This window comes from Nicotiana attenuata, unplaced genomic scaffold, assembly GCF_001879085.1.
Source record: "Nicotiana attenuata strain UT unplaced genomic scaffold, NIATTr2, whole genome shotgun sequence".
Taxonomy (NCBI): domain Eukaryota; kingdom Viridiplantae; phylum Streptophyta; class Magnoliopsida; order Solanales; family Solanaceae; genus Nicotiana; species Nicotiana attenuata.
The window spans coordinates 124,453-142,579 of NW_017672393.1; the positions used below are offsets into that span (position 1 = coordinate 124,453).

Genomic DNA, 18,127 nt, shown 5'->3' on the forward strand with positions numbered 1-18,127 from the left:
GGTTTTTAACGAGGCAACCAAAAGGCGTATTTCTAAACATGTGTACTCTTTTTCCTTCTCTAATTTTTTTTTCCATTGGGTTTTATTTTAGTTAAGGTTTTAACGAGGCACATTATCCGTTGAATAAACATTCAAGGGGGAGTATTATAAATTTTAAGAATTTTACTTGGTGACTAAGTCACTCTTTCCCTATAAATAAAGGGATCCTATTCCATTGTAAATCATCCCAAAATCAATAAGAATTCTCTCTCCTTACTTTTCTCTTCTTCTTTTATTGTTCATAATAATTTCTTTTTATTTCTATGCAATTTACGAATTTACACCTCCATGTTGCAACTTTTTAAAATAAGGATAAAATTTAAACAATGGTCTAAGAAGTACATTTGCGTAAATCAGCCCGCATCTTTTCAACCCAATTTTATTGGGTCCGACCAGTAGGCGGGTCGGCAGGAAGATCAACCCGTACTCAAACGTTACAACTCTGCTTCGACTCAGCGAGTTCTTGATCAACAAGAAGAAGAAGAAGCCGAAGAAGAGGAAGAACGAAGATGAGGAAGCGCGATTTAGCTATTCTGATGCTATCTGCTTTCGCTATTTTCTTTTCTCTTCAGGTATTTTTTTTTCTCATCCTCATTTCTCTATTCAACGCCATTCTCATACTGCCAAAAAATAGCACCGCCTCAAGAACCCTACCTTCTTAAATATCACATTTCCTAAAAATTCCTACTTTAAACTTGTATTTATTGTGTATGTATATAATTACCAGCACGAAGGTGATTTATCGTTCAAGGAGGCATGGTTTCATCTATCGGAAGAGTATCCCATCAAATACGAGGCTGAGCGTCTTCCTCCCCCAATTATTGCCGATCTCAACGGTGATGGCAAGAAAGAGGTCCTTGTCGCCACTCACGATGCCAAAATTCAGGTAATTTTCTGAATTACAATCCCATAGGATCAGAGGCTAGATATAGGATTTATAGTCAGTGAGTTCGAAGTGTGCATATATAGACTATTAGGTTTGACTATAAGATATAAAGCGTACGCCAAATACTTTACGGATTATACAAGTATAGAGAGTCCTCAGAGGGCATTTTTGTTTAAGGCTGCTCACCTTTTTGAATATAAGGAACTGGGAGAGTAGAGGTTATTTCGATAAACCAATGCATAAGCTGAGGCTCCCTACCCTCTGGAAAAAGCTATGCGTGCAACTGCACTATTGAAGTAGTCTCAATCTGCCCTTCCATTCGATCTTTGGTTTATTCTATGTGGCTGGACAGTACACTAGGCTTGGCAATTTCTGAGCAAGATTTAGTAAATTTCTTAATCAGTTTTCCGATGAAGCTCAATCTACTTTGTTTGCTGGAAAGATTCTTGTATGCCTTTTTTGTTTTTTTTTTTTAGGTTTTGGAACCACATTCTAGGCGTGCTGATGAAGGTTTCAGTGAAGCACGTTTGCTGGCGGAGGTGTCCCTCTTGCCTGACAAAATTCGTATTGTCTCAGGCAGACGAGCAGTGGCAATGGCCACTGGTGTGATAGATAGGAACTATAATCACAGGGAGCCTCGTAAACAGGTCCTAGTTGTGGTTACCTCAGGTTGGTCTGTGATGTGTTTCGATCACAATCTCAAAAAGCTATGGGAGGTCAACTTGCAGGTGCTTTATGCATGGAGATTCTCACATTTTGAATTACAGAAACTTCTGATATACTTTCTGATAAACTTATGTTCTATTTGTTCTTCCTGGTAAATTCGTACAGGAGGATTTTCCACATAATGCTCATCACAGGGAGATAGCAATTACCATAAGTAATTACACTGTAAAACATGGAGATTCAGGCTTGGTTATTATTGGTGGAAGGATGGAAATGCAGCCTCATGTATGTAATTACTCCTTTCTAGAAGTGACCAACCCTATTAGAATTTTATTTCATTACGACTTAACTTAGTATTTACAAAGTAAAAAGGCCCAGAAAAAATTACAGCTTTGTGGGACTTCTTGACACTTGTAGAATTTGTTAGCTAGTCTTTTACCCCTTTTTTGGTAGTTTTCTTCGAGTAAGTAAAAGTTACGAAGCGAAATTTTTCTTATGTTACTTATTTTCTTCCTTTTCAGATGCATATTGATCCATTTGAAGAGATTGAAATGGCTGAGAAAAGTGCAGAGCAGCACAGAAGAAGTGCTGCTGAGAAGGAGGTAAATATTCATGCTGTTTGAAGTACACATTTCTTCTTGCTCTTAAGATCACTATTATTTTCCCTGTGCTCTATTTATTACTAGCTGTGCTCTTTTTTGTTCCCCAATTATCGCTGAAACGTAATATCACGTATCATAGTTACACCTTGGCTTTGTTCCGTTTCATCTTCTCTTTCTTTCTCATGTGTTGTGTTCAGCTAACACACAATGTAATTCTTGAGGTTTGGGTTATGCTGACATGATTTTCTAAAGAAGACAACTAAATTCCCATATATGTAACTAAGAACAACCATTTACTTATTGAATTAGCTAAGAATATTTCTAGCATTTTAGGTGCCGAAAAAGATTATCGACTATTGTTAGGTTGGTCACATGATGGTCTAGTAAATATTTCTTTTGTTGCATAATTTTCCTGTATCAAAGCTCGAATTGTAATTCAGTAGCTAGTTAGGCATTTTTACAGTTCTCCTCCCTAGTTTTTTAAATGGAAAGCAATGTAGTCATGACACGTTGCATCATCTCTATTGTTTTAAATAATTCTCAGTTATCTGGGAATTAGTGGGCTGTAGTATGCTTTCTGTTATCAATGTGATATCTTGAAACCTTATTTGTCCTCTTTCAGTTTCACTTGCCTTTATAGCATCTGGTCTCAATGTTAGAGGGTTAGGAAATGGAGTTTTATCAGTTAAGTCATTGTTACCTTTTAAAAAAACATCAATTAACTCGTGGTTCTCACTTGCTTATACGGTCAAGAAGAGGAATTAAAGAAAAGACTTAGTATCGTGGCTTTCACTCAAGGAGTCTGACTTGAAAATGACTTATATCAGTTCTGGTTGCCAATAAATTTGGGAACATGTCGCCCTTTTTATATTCCCTCTTTCATATTTCGGCTCTGATCAAATAAGAAAAGTATTCTTTCTGCATCCCTGTTTGTCATATTAAATATAACAGAGACAAAGTCTAGATGCTTACATAGTCCACATGACTCTGTTCTGGTTGAAATAGTTATAGCTCTTACATGTGCACAAAGGGCTGAGCGTTTATCATTGTCCTTTCTCACTTCTTGCTGATTTTGTAATTTTGTGTTATTGAGGTCCTTGAAGTACTTATAAACATGCAACCTTTCTAGATGATAATGCTTATGATCCGCATGGGGTTGTTTGTATATATGTAGTTCAGGGGGGGTGGAGAAATCCCAATCAATATGCCTATTATTCCCTTTTATGTTTGTCTAGTTTTGCTTTCTTTTGGTGCTGGGGACTGCGGGGGTTGATGCTGAAAATGAGGAAACTGTTACTTTGTGTAGAGGCTGTTTAAATTGAGTTTTGTAGTTATCCTCTTTTTGCGAATTTGTTTTTTTTTTTCAAAATATGCTTATGGTAATACGTTATTCCTGGATATCTTTTTTATTTGGTGTCTAACTTGACATATTTGTTTAATGCAGGTTTCTGAGAATTCAGGAGCTGTTGATTTACGCCATTTTGCACTTTATGCACTTGCTGGTCGCACCGGCCAACTTCGCTGGAGCAGGAAGACTGAGGTTACCCACTAACTCTCCCTCCCCCAAAAGGAGCCTTTTCTGCTTCAAGTTATGTTTTTCCCCAAAGAATGAGGATGGTGTTAGTATTGTCGCTCATTTTCCTTTCGAGATTTCTTGGTGCAAGTTTGTTCTGGACTACCTTTCAGGTCAAATATTTCATCAAGTGTGTATCCTAGAGGTATCTGTACCGTAGACGAACATTACAGTTTGCATTGCATCATTGCTGGTCTGATATTTGTTGAAAAAAGGTGTCGTGAAGTTAATAAAATTTCAATTTGGAATTGAACATCCTGTGAGAGCTAGCTAGATTTAATATCTTTTACATCCAATTCTTTGCATTAATCTCACATACTCACATATGCTTTTACGAGTTGCTGGTGTTGTTTCTAGCATAGAGTTTGTGATGTGAACATGGTCAGTTTGGGCTTGGGTAAACTCGAGAAGACATCTTTTTGAAATTTTTTCTATTAATGATCTTCAATCTTTTCTAAGATATTTCTTTCTTTTTTGTCCTGATATTGCAGAATATTCAGAAGCCATCTTCTGATGAATCTCTTGTAATTCCACAACATAACTACAAGCTTGATGCACATGCTTTGAACAGTCGTCATCCTGGGGAGGTATAGAAACATACTAGCTCATTGAATGCATTTGAGGTGTCATCAGTTGACATTTTTTTGCTCTGTTCCTTGTCTTTGAAAAAAATCTACTTGAAACTTTTTTATTTAGGCAATCTCATAATATTATTAAAACTAGGGGATACAGTAACACTTTCTTTTTTGTTTATATAAGTTAAAATAGTGTGTGTATATATATGTATGTATATGTATATATAGTTGACGAATATTGGGATGTCACTTTGTAGAAGAACGAGAAGCCTTTCTCTTATTATAAGTAATTTTTCCATGTTAGTTTCTGTTCGCTTTCTTCCTGTCATAGTTGGTGTTGCAGTCCAATGTTTAAAAGTTCATACTCTTGCTTATTACCATGAGAAAGCACGGGAGAAAAATTTATTATTGATATAAGTGTAATACAATGAACCCTATTTATAAGTATACATAATATATAACCTACTCCTACTACATTAGGGACTGGGACTAATTACATATATATTCACATAGCTATTCTAACACTCTCCCTCAAGTTGGTGCATACAAATCATATGTACCGAGCTTGTTACATATATAACTAATATGAGGACCAGTGAGAGACTTGGTGAAAATATCTGCAAGCTAATCATTCGACTTCACAAACTTTGTAGTTATATCTCCTGAGGGTGTCTTTTCTCTGACGAAGTGACAGTCAATCTCAACATGTTTAGTTCTCTCATTGGAACACTTGATTCGATGCAATTTGAAGGGCAACTTGAGTATCACACACAAGTTCCATTTGGCAGATCTCACCAAATTTTAACTCCTTGAGCAACAGTTTGATCTAAACTAGCTCATATGTTGCCATAGCCATTTCTCGATATTTTGCTTCTGCACTAGACCGAGCAACTACATTTTGTTTCTTGCTCTTCCAAGACACCAAGTTACCTCCTACTAAAACACAATATCCAGACGTAGAACGTCTATCAGAAGGTGATCTTGCCCAATCAACATCTGAGTATCCAATGATCTGCTTATGGCCTCGATCCTCAAACAATAGTCCTTTGCCTAGAGCTGATTTAATATACCGAAGAATGCGGACAACTGCATTACAAATCTCACAGGAAAGGAAATGTCAAGTCTAGTCATTGTGAGGTAATTTAATTTACCAACCAACCGCCTATATCTTGCCAGATCGCTAAGCAGCTCCCCCTGCCTTGGCTGAGGTCTACAGCCTGTCATTCCTGTCTCCTCAAGAATGTCTAAGACATACGTTCGTTGTGAGATCACAATATCTGAGCTAGACTGAGCGACCTCAATACCAGAAAATACTTTAATCTGCCCAGATCCTTAGTCTGAAAGTGTTGAAAGAGATGTTGCTTCAACTTAGTAATACCATCCTGATCATTGCCAGTGATAACAATATCATCAACATAAACCACCAGATAAATAGCAGAATGTCGATAAAACACAGAGTGATCAGCTTCACTACGAGTCATGCCAAACTCCTGAATAACTGTACTGAACTTACCAAACCAGGCTCGAGGAGACTGCTTTAGACCATAGAGGGACCAACGCAACCGACATACAAGGCCACTAGACTCCCTCTAAGCAACAAAACTAGGTGGTTGCTCCATATAAACCTCATCCTCAATGTCACAATGAAGAAAACATTCTTAATGTCTAGCTGATAGAGAGGCCAATGGCGAACATCAGCTAGGGGTCGGCGTTTGGTACTTTGGTGTAGTATTTATTAAGTACGGTTCGGTAGTTCGGTATTCGGTATATCAATTATGGATGCCAAATACCGTACCAATATAGTTCGGTACGGTTCGGTATTTTCTTGTTTGGATCGGTACGGTTTCGGTATTATACCCAATCTTTGTATTTTTTACCTTGTTTTTACTGATCTTCGACTCTGAATTTTTGTAACTCTAAGGATCTCTCTTTGATATTTATATAATGTAGGATTGATGGGACCAATTCTGTATTCCATTGACTCTCTCTCTAATATATGTCAGAATAGGATTCATCCAATCCTTGCTTCCATCAACAACTTCATTTCCTTTTGAAATTTTCTCTCTAGTCCTTGATTTAAAAAAAAAAAAGAAGAGAAACCCCTTTTGCTCCCTTATCTGTCCATATATAAAAACCCTTTGAGTAGTTCATCCAATTCCAAACAAATTCACCCAACCACGTCATTGTTCTTTCTTTTTTTTTTTCTCAACTTCAAAAGAAATCCAATGAATTAACAAGAAGGAACCAAGAAAGTGATTTATAGTAACATGGAAGAAAAAGCTGGCATAGTAAGAAGCACAAGTCGTCCATCATCATGTTCAGCACTAGGGATGAGCAAGAATTCACAAATAATATCCAAAGTGAAGCCCCAAACAGTGGCGAAATTAGCTCTTACAACATGAAGTACGTCACCTAAAGTAAGGCACAAATTTTACATGATAAAGATTGGAAGTGAACCAGCGTACTTAACATTAACTCAAACCTGGGTTGGGGCATTGGGCTTAGTCTTGTTGGGCTGATAGTTAAGGTTAACAACGTTGAAATTTTGGGCTGGGAATTGATAACTTGGGCTTGGTAGTAAGGGATTGTTTTCTTAAATAATTCGGTATTTCAGTATTTCGGTATACCGAAATATCAAAACCTCAATACCGAGGACCGAACCGAAATACCGAATAACCGAAAAATCGATACGGAAGTAGTACCGAAATACCGAACATATCGATACCGAAACTGAAATACCGAATAAATTCGATTCGGTTCGGAATTCAGTTTTTCATATTTTATTCCCACCCCTAACATCAGCCATTGATAGGAAAAGGCGGACTGGTGCTATTTAAGCCACGAGCGAGAAAATATCACTATAATCAAGCCCACATATCTGAGTATACCCTTTGGCAACAAGACGAGCCTTAAGTCGATCAGCCTGACCATTTAGACCAACTTTGACTGCATATACCCAACGACAACCAACAGTCGATTTACCCGAAGGAAGTGGAACAAGCTCCTAGGTACCACTTGTATGTACAGTAGACATCTCGTCAATCATAGCTTGTCGCCATCCTAGATGAGACAGTGCTTCACTTGTAGACTTATGGATGGAAACATAGGACAAAGATGATACAAATGCACAATGAGGTGATGACAGATGATGGTAACTTAAACCGATATAGTGGGGATTGGATTAAGTGTGGACCATATACCTTTCTGTAGTGCAATCGGTTGACTAAGAGGAGACAAGTTCGCAGTATTAGCAGGGTCAGGTGCAGGACGTGAATCAGGTGGGCCTGATGCTGGGCGCAGACGATGATGATAAGTCGGGAGTGGTGGAGCTGCAGAAGGTTGAATTGGACTAGGTGGTGGAACTGGAGCTAGAGGTGATAGAGCTGCAACTGGAGCTGTAGGTGGTGGAGCTGAAGTTGTAGAGGAAGATGAATGGGAGATAGTGACTGAATTTCTGAAAGATGGAACTGGAAATATCTAAGTTATTACTTGGACCTGTGAAGTATGATAGGGTTTCAAAGAAGGTAACATTAGCGGACATAAAGTACTGCAAAAGGTCAGGAGAATAGCATCGATACCCTTTTTGCGTTCTCGAGTAACCCAGAATACGCACTTTAGAGCACGAGGAGCTAACTTATCTTTTCATGGAGTAAGGTTATGAACAAAACACGTGCTCTCAAAGACACGGGGCGGAAGAGAGAACAAAGGTAAGTGAGGAAACAAGGACAGAGAATGGAACTTGATTCTGGATAGCTGAAGATGGCATACGATTAAATAAGATAGCAAGATGTAAGAACTGCATCCCCCAAAAACGCAACGGAACATGAGACTGTATGAGTAGGGTACGAACGGTTTCAATAAGGTGTCTATTCTTTCATTCAGCTACCCCATTTTGTTGAGATGTGGACGGACAAGATGTTTGATGAATAATCCCATGAGAGTTCATGAACTGCTGAAATGGGGAAGACAAATACTCTAGGGCATTATCACTACGAGTTGTTTGGTAATTTTAAAACTTCAACTTGAAAGTACTCCATAATTTGAATGGGTAATTTTTTTTCCTTCATATTTTCGTTATAGATAATTATAAGATATTTATATTTGTTTATTCAAATAGAGTAACCAATTATTTCAAAATTCAAAATAGTTTTTAGTTAGAAAGGTAGTTTATTTTGTCTTAACAATGCCACTTTGCTTTTTGTATTTATGCCACTTGCCTTAATGAGATTGCTTTTTCTTCTACTTTTAATTATAGATAGATATAATTATTTTACATATCTCTCTCTCTATATATATATATAGAGAGAGAGAGAGTGAGAGAGAGAAAGAGAGAGAAACTATCCCTTCAATTTGAATTTTTAGTTTTTTTTATAAATAATTTTAACATTTCAACTTGAAAATGCTCCCCAATTTGAATGGGTAGTTTTTTTGTATTAATATTTTTTTTATATTTTCGTTTTGCTATTATATAGCTAATTATAAGATATCTATATTTATTAATTTAAATAGAGTAACCAATTAATTCAAAATTTTAAATTCAAAAGGTTTTTTTAGTTAGAAAGATAGTTTATTTTGTCTTAATAATGCCACTTGGCTATTTGTGGTTATGCCACTTGTCTAAATATTGTGCTTTTGCCCGTCCCTTTATTATATATAGATTCCTAAAAACTAAAACTGTTCTTTTTTGAATCTTTTTGCTTCTCTTCAACTCTCTTTGTTCAGTTACTAAAGCAACTAAATTTAAATTATATACTCCAAATAAATTCTTTGTTCTATGGGTGATCATTGAAAATAAAAAATTATTTTTGCATTTGAAATTATCTTTCAGTGGCTTTGTTGAAACAGTAGAGTTTCATTTGACTATTTGAGTTGTTTTATTGATATTGTCGTTACAGTATATACAGAATGCTGAATAAGTAATTTGCATTTCAGCTTGATGTTACAAGTACTAAGTCATATATTTTTTGTAATTTGTATTCACCATGAAATGTGCGCTTTACGTAGAAAAAGCTTGCTATTTGCTTCTTTCTTTTCGCTTAAAACACTCAGGCAATAGGGTGATTCACACATATAGAGGATAAAATGAGATAATGTCACCTGAGCCTGCGTGGACCTCCAAATGCACCCGTCTGTAGCTATACTTTATAATGTTTGAAGGTAATAAAAGAGAATATTGCGGATTTAAGAAAACCCCAATATCTTGAATATTGCGGATTTAACTATGAACACAACATAATTGTTTCAAACGATCCATATAAGTGTTACCAATTAGTTGGGTCTAAGGCTAATTTGTTATTGTTAAACTTACGTTAGGTCTGGTGTTTGTTATAGTATTTTATGGTGTAAGACTTGTTTGTTACTGAATGAATTCAACCTGAATAGAGCTAATGGATATAAAAACCTCTTGCAGCTCTGGCAACCAGTTTGAGATTGGCCATTGATTGATATTCAATTTGTTGTTCCATCTTTTCCCACTACTTCTGCCTTGTTCGTTGAGAAATGCGTTATTCAACTCTAAAATATATTCATCACTAAAGCTAACTTGAACTGGTTGCAATTTTAGTTCGAATGTCGGGAATTTAGAGAATCCATTCTTGGAGTTATGCCACATCACTGGGTGAGTATGGCATCTTACTGCTCTATACTGATCGTCATTGCATTGCATGTTATTGGTGATGACACTAATGTGAATTCTTCGGACCAGGATCGGCGGGAGGACACCAGGTTAAAGCTGGCACACTTCAGGCGACATAAAAGGAAGGTGGTAAAGAAAGTACCTGGGAAGTCCGTCACCTACCCTTACCATAAGCCTGAGGAAAATCATCCACCTGGGAAAGACACTACTAAAAGAATCTCAAATGTTATTGGAAAGGCAGTAAATTATGCAAAATCAGCAAAACCCAAAAAGGTGATGGTTTACTGTGGTTTTTTAGCAGTTCCTCAGTTCTCTTCGTCCTCGCCCTTTTTTCTCAAGACTGTCTTGTATTATGTTCTGATAACTATTTGCCATTACTTTAGAAGATGTGTTTCTGATCTATCCTTAGCTGTGATCTTTAATTAATAATCTTAGTGGCACAATCGGAATGCTTGCCTTGGGGCAGAAAGGCCAGGCTTTGAAAATAGTTACTCTACCCTACTTATTCCAGGATTCTACAAGTGATGTACTCGTCAGATCTCAAATTGCTTGAAGTTCTAAATTTTTGTTAACATTTATGTAGAAAAGCTAATTTGTGAATTGGTTGTTAGAGAAAAACTCTCTTACCAAATATGCTTTAATGGCGTTATGTTTTAATTGTTTGGTAACTCTCATACTCAAGTGTCAACCTATTTTGTAGAGTGAATTTGGCATATCGATCGATAGGGGAGGGAGGGAGCGAAACAAAAGCTGTCTTTCTACCCTTCTTAACATGTAACATACTTTCCTAGTGTGCTTCAATTAGCACAAAATGACTGTGATATGATGCCATACAGATTGATATCAATGAGAGCTGAAATCTGGAAATGAAATTCTGAAACAAAACTGTCTTTCTACCCTCTTAACATGTAACATACTTTCCTAGTATGCTTCAGTTAGCACAAAATGACTGTGATGTGATGCCATACAGATTGATATCAATAAGCAGGTTTTAGGCAAGTAAAGGCATAGCTTTACTGCATCTACAAATGAGCAATTAAATCCTGGTTTTCATCTCGTTTAGACTGCAACATCTTTTCCATGGTTTTCATACTATATCACTATTCACTAACATAATCCCTGTTTTGTGATGGAAATTGCATTTCTATAGGACCATCTAGTAGAGCAACATTTTTCTGCTGGCAGCTAGTTTGAAGTTAGATCATGCATGGATAGTTAAGACCTATTCCTCCATAATTGAGAATATTTTGACTATACTGCGGTCCTCAAACTATTTTAGCACTCACTTACATTTTAAGCATTTTTTTGGTGCAGCCGTTGCCCTATGTTCCTACTATCACCAATTATACCAAGCTTTGGTGGGTCCCTAACGTTGTTGTGGCTCATGAGAAGGAAGGGATTGAAGCTGTTCATATAGCAACTGGTCGTACTGTGTGCAAGGTATGTACTGTCGCTATCACATATTTGGTTTAAAATACTTATGATTGATGATTCTAGTATTGCTGTGTGTTTGTTAAAATATAAGGACATTGCCCCAGTAACAGAGGTCTCGAATAGTAGCTGTATGACAAATGCTAAGCATACTATTTTTTGTGCCAGAAAACCCTTTCGAGGGAACTCTGGACCCTTTTCATTCTCACTATCTGTTAGTTTGTGGTTTGATGTGAGAGTATGATTTCACCAGCTTCATCTCCTAGAAGGCGGGCTTCATGCAGATATCAATGGTGATGGAGTTTTGGACCATGTCCAGGTAAAGTATAAATTTTTGCTCTCTTTCGTCTTTCTCCATTTCCAATGTGAATTCTATAAAAAAATTGCGTACTAATATTGCGGACGGGATAAGCTCAATTAGTTTTGATATATGCGTCCTGCTTAAATGGGAGTAGATATGGATAATGAAACAAAGAATAAAGCAGCAAATAGATTGCTCAATCAAGAGGAAAAAGATGGAACTAGCATCTGACTAAATGACCAGCTGCAGAAGATCTTTGGGACCCTAAACAACTGGCCTAAAAACTGAACTTCCACTGTAAAGCATTAAACTTTACAGTGGAGAAGTTTGTTCAAAAAAGAGGATAAAAGATGTGCAGAGGATGAGATAATTCTAGAGACACTCGGTTTCTCTTGAGCTTATTTATCTTATGACTGACATGTATCTAGGATACTGGATGATAAAACTGAAAGTGGAAGGTAAGAACCCCTTCTTTTCTGAAAAGGTTAAAAGCTTTTTTAGGAGAGAAATCAACCTGTCATATTTTCAAAGATCACAGAACTGGCGGATTAGAAAGCAATGAAAGGTGTTTTAACTCTAGATGAATGATTTAAGGTTAAATGTTGGTGGCTTAACAGTACTATTTTGTAAGAAATCAATCAGCATTTTCACGCCTTTTTGTCTTTTCGCTTCTTTCCCTTTTTTTTTTTTTTTTTTTTTTTTTTTTTTTTTTTGCAGGTTGTGGGGGCCAATGGTGCTGAACAGACTGTTGTTAGTGGATCAATGGAGGTGCTGCGTCCCTGTTGGGCTGTTGCTACCTCTGGTGTTCCAGTGCGGGAACAGCTTTTCAATGCTTCTATTTGTCGTCATTCTCCTTTTAACTTATTCCAGCATGGTGAATTCTCCAGAGGATTTGGTCACACTTTTGATGCAGCTTCTCTAGAGGTAGCAACGCCTATTCTCATCCCCAGAAATGATGGTCATCGACATCGTAAGGGAAGCCATGGAGATGTTATATTCTTGACAAATCGTGGCGAGGTATCCTTTTAACTTGGAACAAGTGTTTAGTTGTAACAGTAACGCCCAATAGTTTCTTCACACTGAGTAGTTCGAATTCTGATAGAAATGATTTCTCATGCCATGGACTTGCTTAATGTCTTATCTTCCATGAGATGTTGGGCACATTCATTTTATTCAATAGTTGAAAGCGGATTACTTGTCAGGTAACATCATATTCTCCGGGCTTGCATGGACATGGTGCTCTGTGGAATTGGCAGATATTGACTGGTGCTACATGGTCAAACCTTCCATCGCCTGCGGGAATGATGGAAGCTGGCACAGTGGTGCCGACGCTAAAGGCATTTCCACTGCGTGTGCACGACAGTCAAGAATTGATCCTTGCAGCAGGAGACCAAGAAGCTGTAGTATTATCTCCTGGAGGGAGTCTGTTGACTACTATCGACCTCCCTGCACCTCCCACTCATACTTTGGTGTCTGAAGACTTCTCAAATGATGGATTAACTGATCTTATCCTTGTTACTTCAAGTGGAGTTTATGGTTTTGTTCAAACTAGGCAACCTGGTGCACTCTTCTTTAGCACACTTGTAGGCTGCCTTATAATTGTGATGGGAGTGCTCTTTGTCTCACAGTATCTAAATTCTACAAAGGGAAAACCTAGGGCAACTTCTGGTCAGTGGTGACAAGTGAGACATACTGATAGCTTGTAGGGTAGCGTAAGCCACAAGATCCCAGACAGTGCAGAAAAAGAACTACCGTGGGATTTCAGCCATATGCATGAGGAAGGGCTTCGGTTTGTGCGAATGGACCAGCTTGCAGAGAAAAAGATAGGGAACACTGTAAACTTTAAGAGAGATTGAGTTGTATATTACTGCAACACTTGTTGCATATAAACTATGCCTGTATTTGGGGTTAGATTAAGGTAAGTTTTTCTGTCAACATTTCATACTTGATGTCGTTTTACTACTCCCCAAATGCTACAAGATTCTCAAGGTGTACTATAGCATGTTGCTCAAATTAGTGCAGTTTTGTATTCATCGGCTGTTTTTATAGCTACATGTTTCCCAGGTTACCACAATAAAAGAAGAAGATATATTGTGCACTTGCTATAGCTGAGATGGAAACGCAACAGGAGAAGCTAAGGGAAGCCTTGCCACCATCCAAACGTATATGGTAGTAATTTTGCTACAGTAAGTTGATTGATAGCAATATAGTTCCATTGCCTAACGTATTGACCTACGAACAGAGACTCCTGTGTGGGTTTTAGGTCGAAGTTCACTGAGTTTGGTGCCCAGCTGCCCCCTTCTGCTACTAAGAAAAGGGAACTTGGGATTGTCAATTGTTGCTGTCTCATCATAAATCCCTGGTACCTAAACAAATGATCTGTAAGTAAGTAAATAAGAGGGTGTTTGGCTAAGCTTATAAGCTGGTCAAACTGGCTTATAAGCACTTTTTGGCTTATCTACGCGTTTGGTAAAATTAAAAGTGAAGCCAAAAGCCATAAGTTGGTCTCCCCCAACTTATCAAATTTCAGCTTATAAGCAATTTAGGTTTGACAAAAATATTTACTATTCTATCCCTAAAATACTTCTTTTTAAAACAAAACTCTTTGTACACCCAATTTTTTAGCTGCTTATTATTAATTTCAGCACTTTTATCCAAACATGTAACTGCTTATTTTTTAAATCAGCTTCAGCACTTAAAAATGCTTTTCAGCACTTATGCTTATCAGCTACTCTAAGTCAGCTAAGCCAAACGGGCTCTAAGTGAATAAATAAACAAAACTAATCTAAAAGTTAGGGGACCTTGAAGTGGTTTATAGTCTACTTTACGAGCCTTCATTGCAAGTCTAGTGAATTACTTACCTTATTTTGTTTGTCCAATTTGAAAGGACAGATAGTTCAATTATTTTCTGGTTAAATTTCTCAAAACATCCTTCTGTGCTTTGTGTAGTTGGCCTAGCTTACATAACTATGGAAATTTGTGGAGTAGGTTCAACCTCTTTGTTTTATGAAGATGTTGTAGATGCCATGGGTAGAGTTGAAAAATCCGCTATTGGTATATAATCTACTATTAGTGACTGTTAGCAGAGGGATACTATATTATTGCTTCACTAGCTTATTGGAAAAATCACTTTACAAAATTGGGAATAACATATAAGGGTGTTAAACGGGCCGGGTTGACCCGGTTCCGGACCAGCCCAGACCGGTAGAACCCGGAACCGGCCCGGGCAGGTAAAAGTGGGCTGGGCTGGGCTGGGTAGGGGGGTTGGGGGTTGGTCCGGTTTAGTTCTTTGAAACGGGTAACCGGCCCGGTTGAACCCGGAAGAGTGAACAGTAATTCTTACCGGGTTAACCGGCCCGGACCTGCCCGGTTTTTTTTTTTTTTTTTTTTTTTTTTTCGAATTCTGTGGGCAAGAAATTGAACAGGAAAAGAAGGAAAAAAATGGCAAGTAGCAGTACTTGTACATGTTCTTGTAGATCCATAATTACTGCAAAATCAAATGTTATTAATCGATTTGCAACACCAAGAAGATTACAATTGAATTTCCCTGGAAACCCTAGATTAAAGCAAATACCCAGAATTTTTGTGATAAGAGCATCAACAGTTGATAGTTCATCTAACTTTGTTGAACGCATGGAAAAAGCCTGGTTGATTTCCAAGGTATTTTTTTTAACCTATTTGTATTATGTGTTTTGTTTATCTGTTCATATTGTCAATTCAATTATGTGATCAGTCAACTATGTAAACAAGGGCATGGGCGAAGCTATATAGTCCTGAGGGTGGTTCGTCGAAAATTACACTATGTATATAGGTGAAATATTGCATTTTAGAGGTATATATTTAAAACCCTTGGTGAATTTACTTGTTAAAAATGTAAACCTTTCAATTTGTAAGTTTGAATTATGAAATAAAAGTAGCACTTGCGAATTGCAATAAGTGTAATTTTTTCCCATCTTCCTTGTATTCTTTATGTTAGTACTTTGTATTAATATAACTTACAATATTTATAAAAAATTCCAAAAAAAAAATAAAATAAAAATACACTAAACTCGGCTCGGCCCGGCCCCCTCAACCCGTAACCCTTACGGTTCAATTTTTACCCGGATGAACCTGAACCCGTTAAACCCGTTAAGAACCAACCCGGAACCGGCCCGGACCGTAACCCGTACGGGTCCAAAAAATAGAGGCCCGGCCCGGCCTGGCCCACCCGTTAAACACCCCTAATAACATACCATCCAGTGATTGATAATGTAAACATGCATAACTAGAAATGAAGTATGGAATATAATTAAAAATCACTCTACATTAACCTAAACTTTCGGTTAGTTTAAAAACTTTCTATATCCGCAATAATGTGAATTCAGAGATTTACGATTCCCTTCATTCTTTCCAAACTCGTTCTCTGTTCCTTCCACTGGCAAACTAGCTTATGGATTCAACAAGGTCCTTATGAATAACACCACACCAGTAGATTCGTCTCTTATAAGGAACAAGAATGGATGGTCAGCAACAAAATCTATTTCCTGCTCAATTGTGCAGCACACCATTTGATACCCTCCAAAAGAAACTGCTGCAGCTTGAGTTCCTTCCTCGTTTACCTCAATAAAGGACTTGTGGAAAACCTCTGAAACAAACAATTCCGAGGATTTATCATCAACCATCACAGAAAGGCAATCTGAGGCCAAGTCCCTTTAGAAAGTCAAAAATTATTCTGAATTTTGGGATAAGAAATTTGTTTATAAGGTAACCTCAACACCTTTGAGGAGATGGAATTCACGGTCTTTCGTTTTTGAAGCATTGAACTTCTCCTTTAAAATATAGTGCATTGCCCAACATGAGCCTTGTCATATTGTTTGCTGAGCCATGAGGAAGAATCAGGGGCGGACCTAGAGTACATAATACGGGTTCCCAGGAACCCTGTAACTTTTGCATAGACCCTGTATTTATATTAAGAAATTCACTAAATATTTATAGATATCTAATTGTGAACCACTTATTATTGCATATTAATCTAAAGTTACGGTAAGAATCCATAAGCCTCAAATCCTGGATCCACCTTTGGGAAGAATCTCTTCGATGACATCATTTCATCAGCCTTAATTTTGTCAAACACAGAATGATAAGAGTACATATAATACGCTTTAGCCATTTTTCAAGACAGCCAACAAATTGAGATTGCAGTAAGCAAATTTATGACAGTACCGGCTAGGGGTATGAAAAAAGAATTTAGGGCCCGTTTGGCCACAAAATTTTTTTTTTACTTTTTTCCGAAAATTGGAAAAACTTCAAAAAGTTATTTTTCAAAATTTTCATTTCAAATCGCTCAAAAAAATTTAAAAACAACTCTAACTTTCAAATACCATTTTCCCTTGAAAAAAATTCATTTTTTTTTTCGGATTTCACTATTTTTATGTCCAAATGCCCACCTAAAATAGGATTTTTCAGTTCAACAAATTATTAAAGGCCTATATATATACCTTGTGCTGAAAAGCAACCGACTCTGAAGTAGCTTTGTAAACTTCACGCACAACTTCCTCAAGAGAAGGCTTAAAAGCGAGTGATTTGTCGACCCAAACACCATTAGCAACACACAAAAGCTGACCTCCATTGGGACTGCCATCAACAAAGGTAGAACTGAGAACATGAGCATAAAGAGAGTTGAGTTCATTAATGGAGTTGGACTTGAGGAAACGGAGCAGCTGATCCTGAGTAGGTCCGCTGGAGCCGGCAGCAATGAGGCCAAGAACTATTTGAATTGTCAGAGGAGAGAACGCCATGTTTCTATCGCCTTTAACCTTTTTGGAGAAAACGTCTTTAGTCAGCTTCAAAGAATTACGTCCGTCTGCTTGCTGATTGACTCCCGAAGATCATCCAAATCTGAAGAAGATGATAAGCTATACGCTAGTTTTGTGTAAAATTGGATTGCCAACATAAAGTGAAGTGAGTATTTATTTTGATAAGGAGGTACATATTATTTGATATAGAATTTCTAGTACACGAGAACTCTACAAAAAAAAAATGTATTAAGTGATGATTAATCCCTATTCCTCTTATTAAATAACTCAACCTTCAACCAAGTGCACCATTCAATCTTCTTGGAGCATTGGTGCCACCATGCCAACAACTAATATTATATCAATTTTAAAAAATATGTACATAAAATACCTAATTTTGCAGAGAAACTATGGGTTCACGTGCCCCATAATATATACCTGTTGCATAATTGGCCGTTGTAAAGGTGTTGCTGGCGGCGGTAATAATAGAGAGATGCGTGTGCGAGGCGCAACTTATAAAGGCGAACGGAGAGGGAGCATTTAGCGAAATCAGCAGCGTTTGTGCATGGCTGAGAAAAGAGGTGGCAAGGACGTGGCTGCGGGCGGAAAGCGGCGGAGGAGAGTCTCGATGGCGATGATACAGAT

At 37.4% G+C, this 18,127-nt stretch overlaps 1 protein-coding gene and 1 pseudogene across 1 annotated transcript; one reads left to right on the forward strand and one right to left on the reverse strand.

Annotated features, from left to right (window-relative positions):
* Positions 1 to 388: 388 nt before the first annotated feature.
* On the forward strand, positions 389 to 13,756 carry LOC109213030. Its single transcript, XM_019376777.1, has 13 exons — positions 389 to 611; positions 767 to 925; positions 1,402 to 1,653; positions 1,757 to 1,876; positions 2,113 to 2,193; positions 3,638 to 3,733; positions 4,258 to 4,353; positions 9,905 to 9,958; positions 10,046 to 10,249; positions 11,291 to 11,416; positions 11,661 to 11,726; positions 12,426 to 12,725; positions 12,911 to 13,756. Exons 1-13 carry the CDS (start codon positions 549 to 551, stop codon positions 13,385 to 13,387), a joined length of 2,094 nt encoding a protein of 697 aa, XP_019232322.1. The 5' UTR covers positions 389 to 548; the 3' UTR covers positions 13,388 to 13,756.
* Positions 13,757 to 16,099: 2,343 nt separating this feature from the next.
* On the reverse strand, positions 16,100 to 17,647 carry LOC109213028 (annotated as a pseudogene).
* Positions 17,648 to 18,127: the final 480 nt, after the last annotated feature.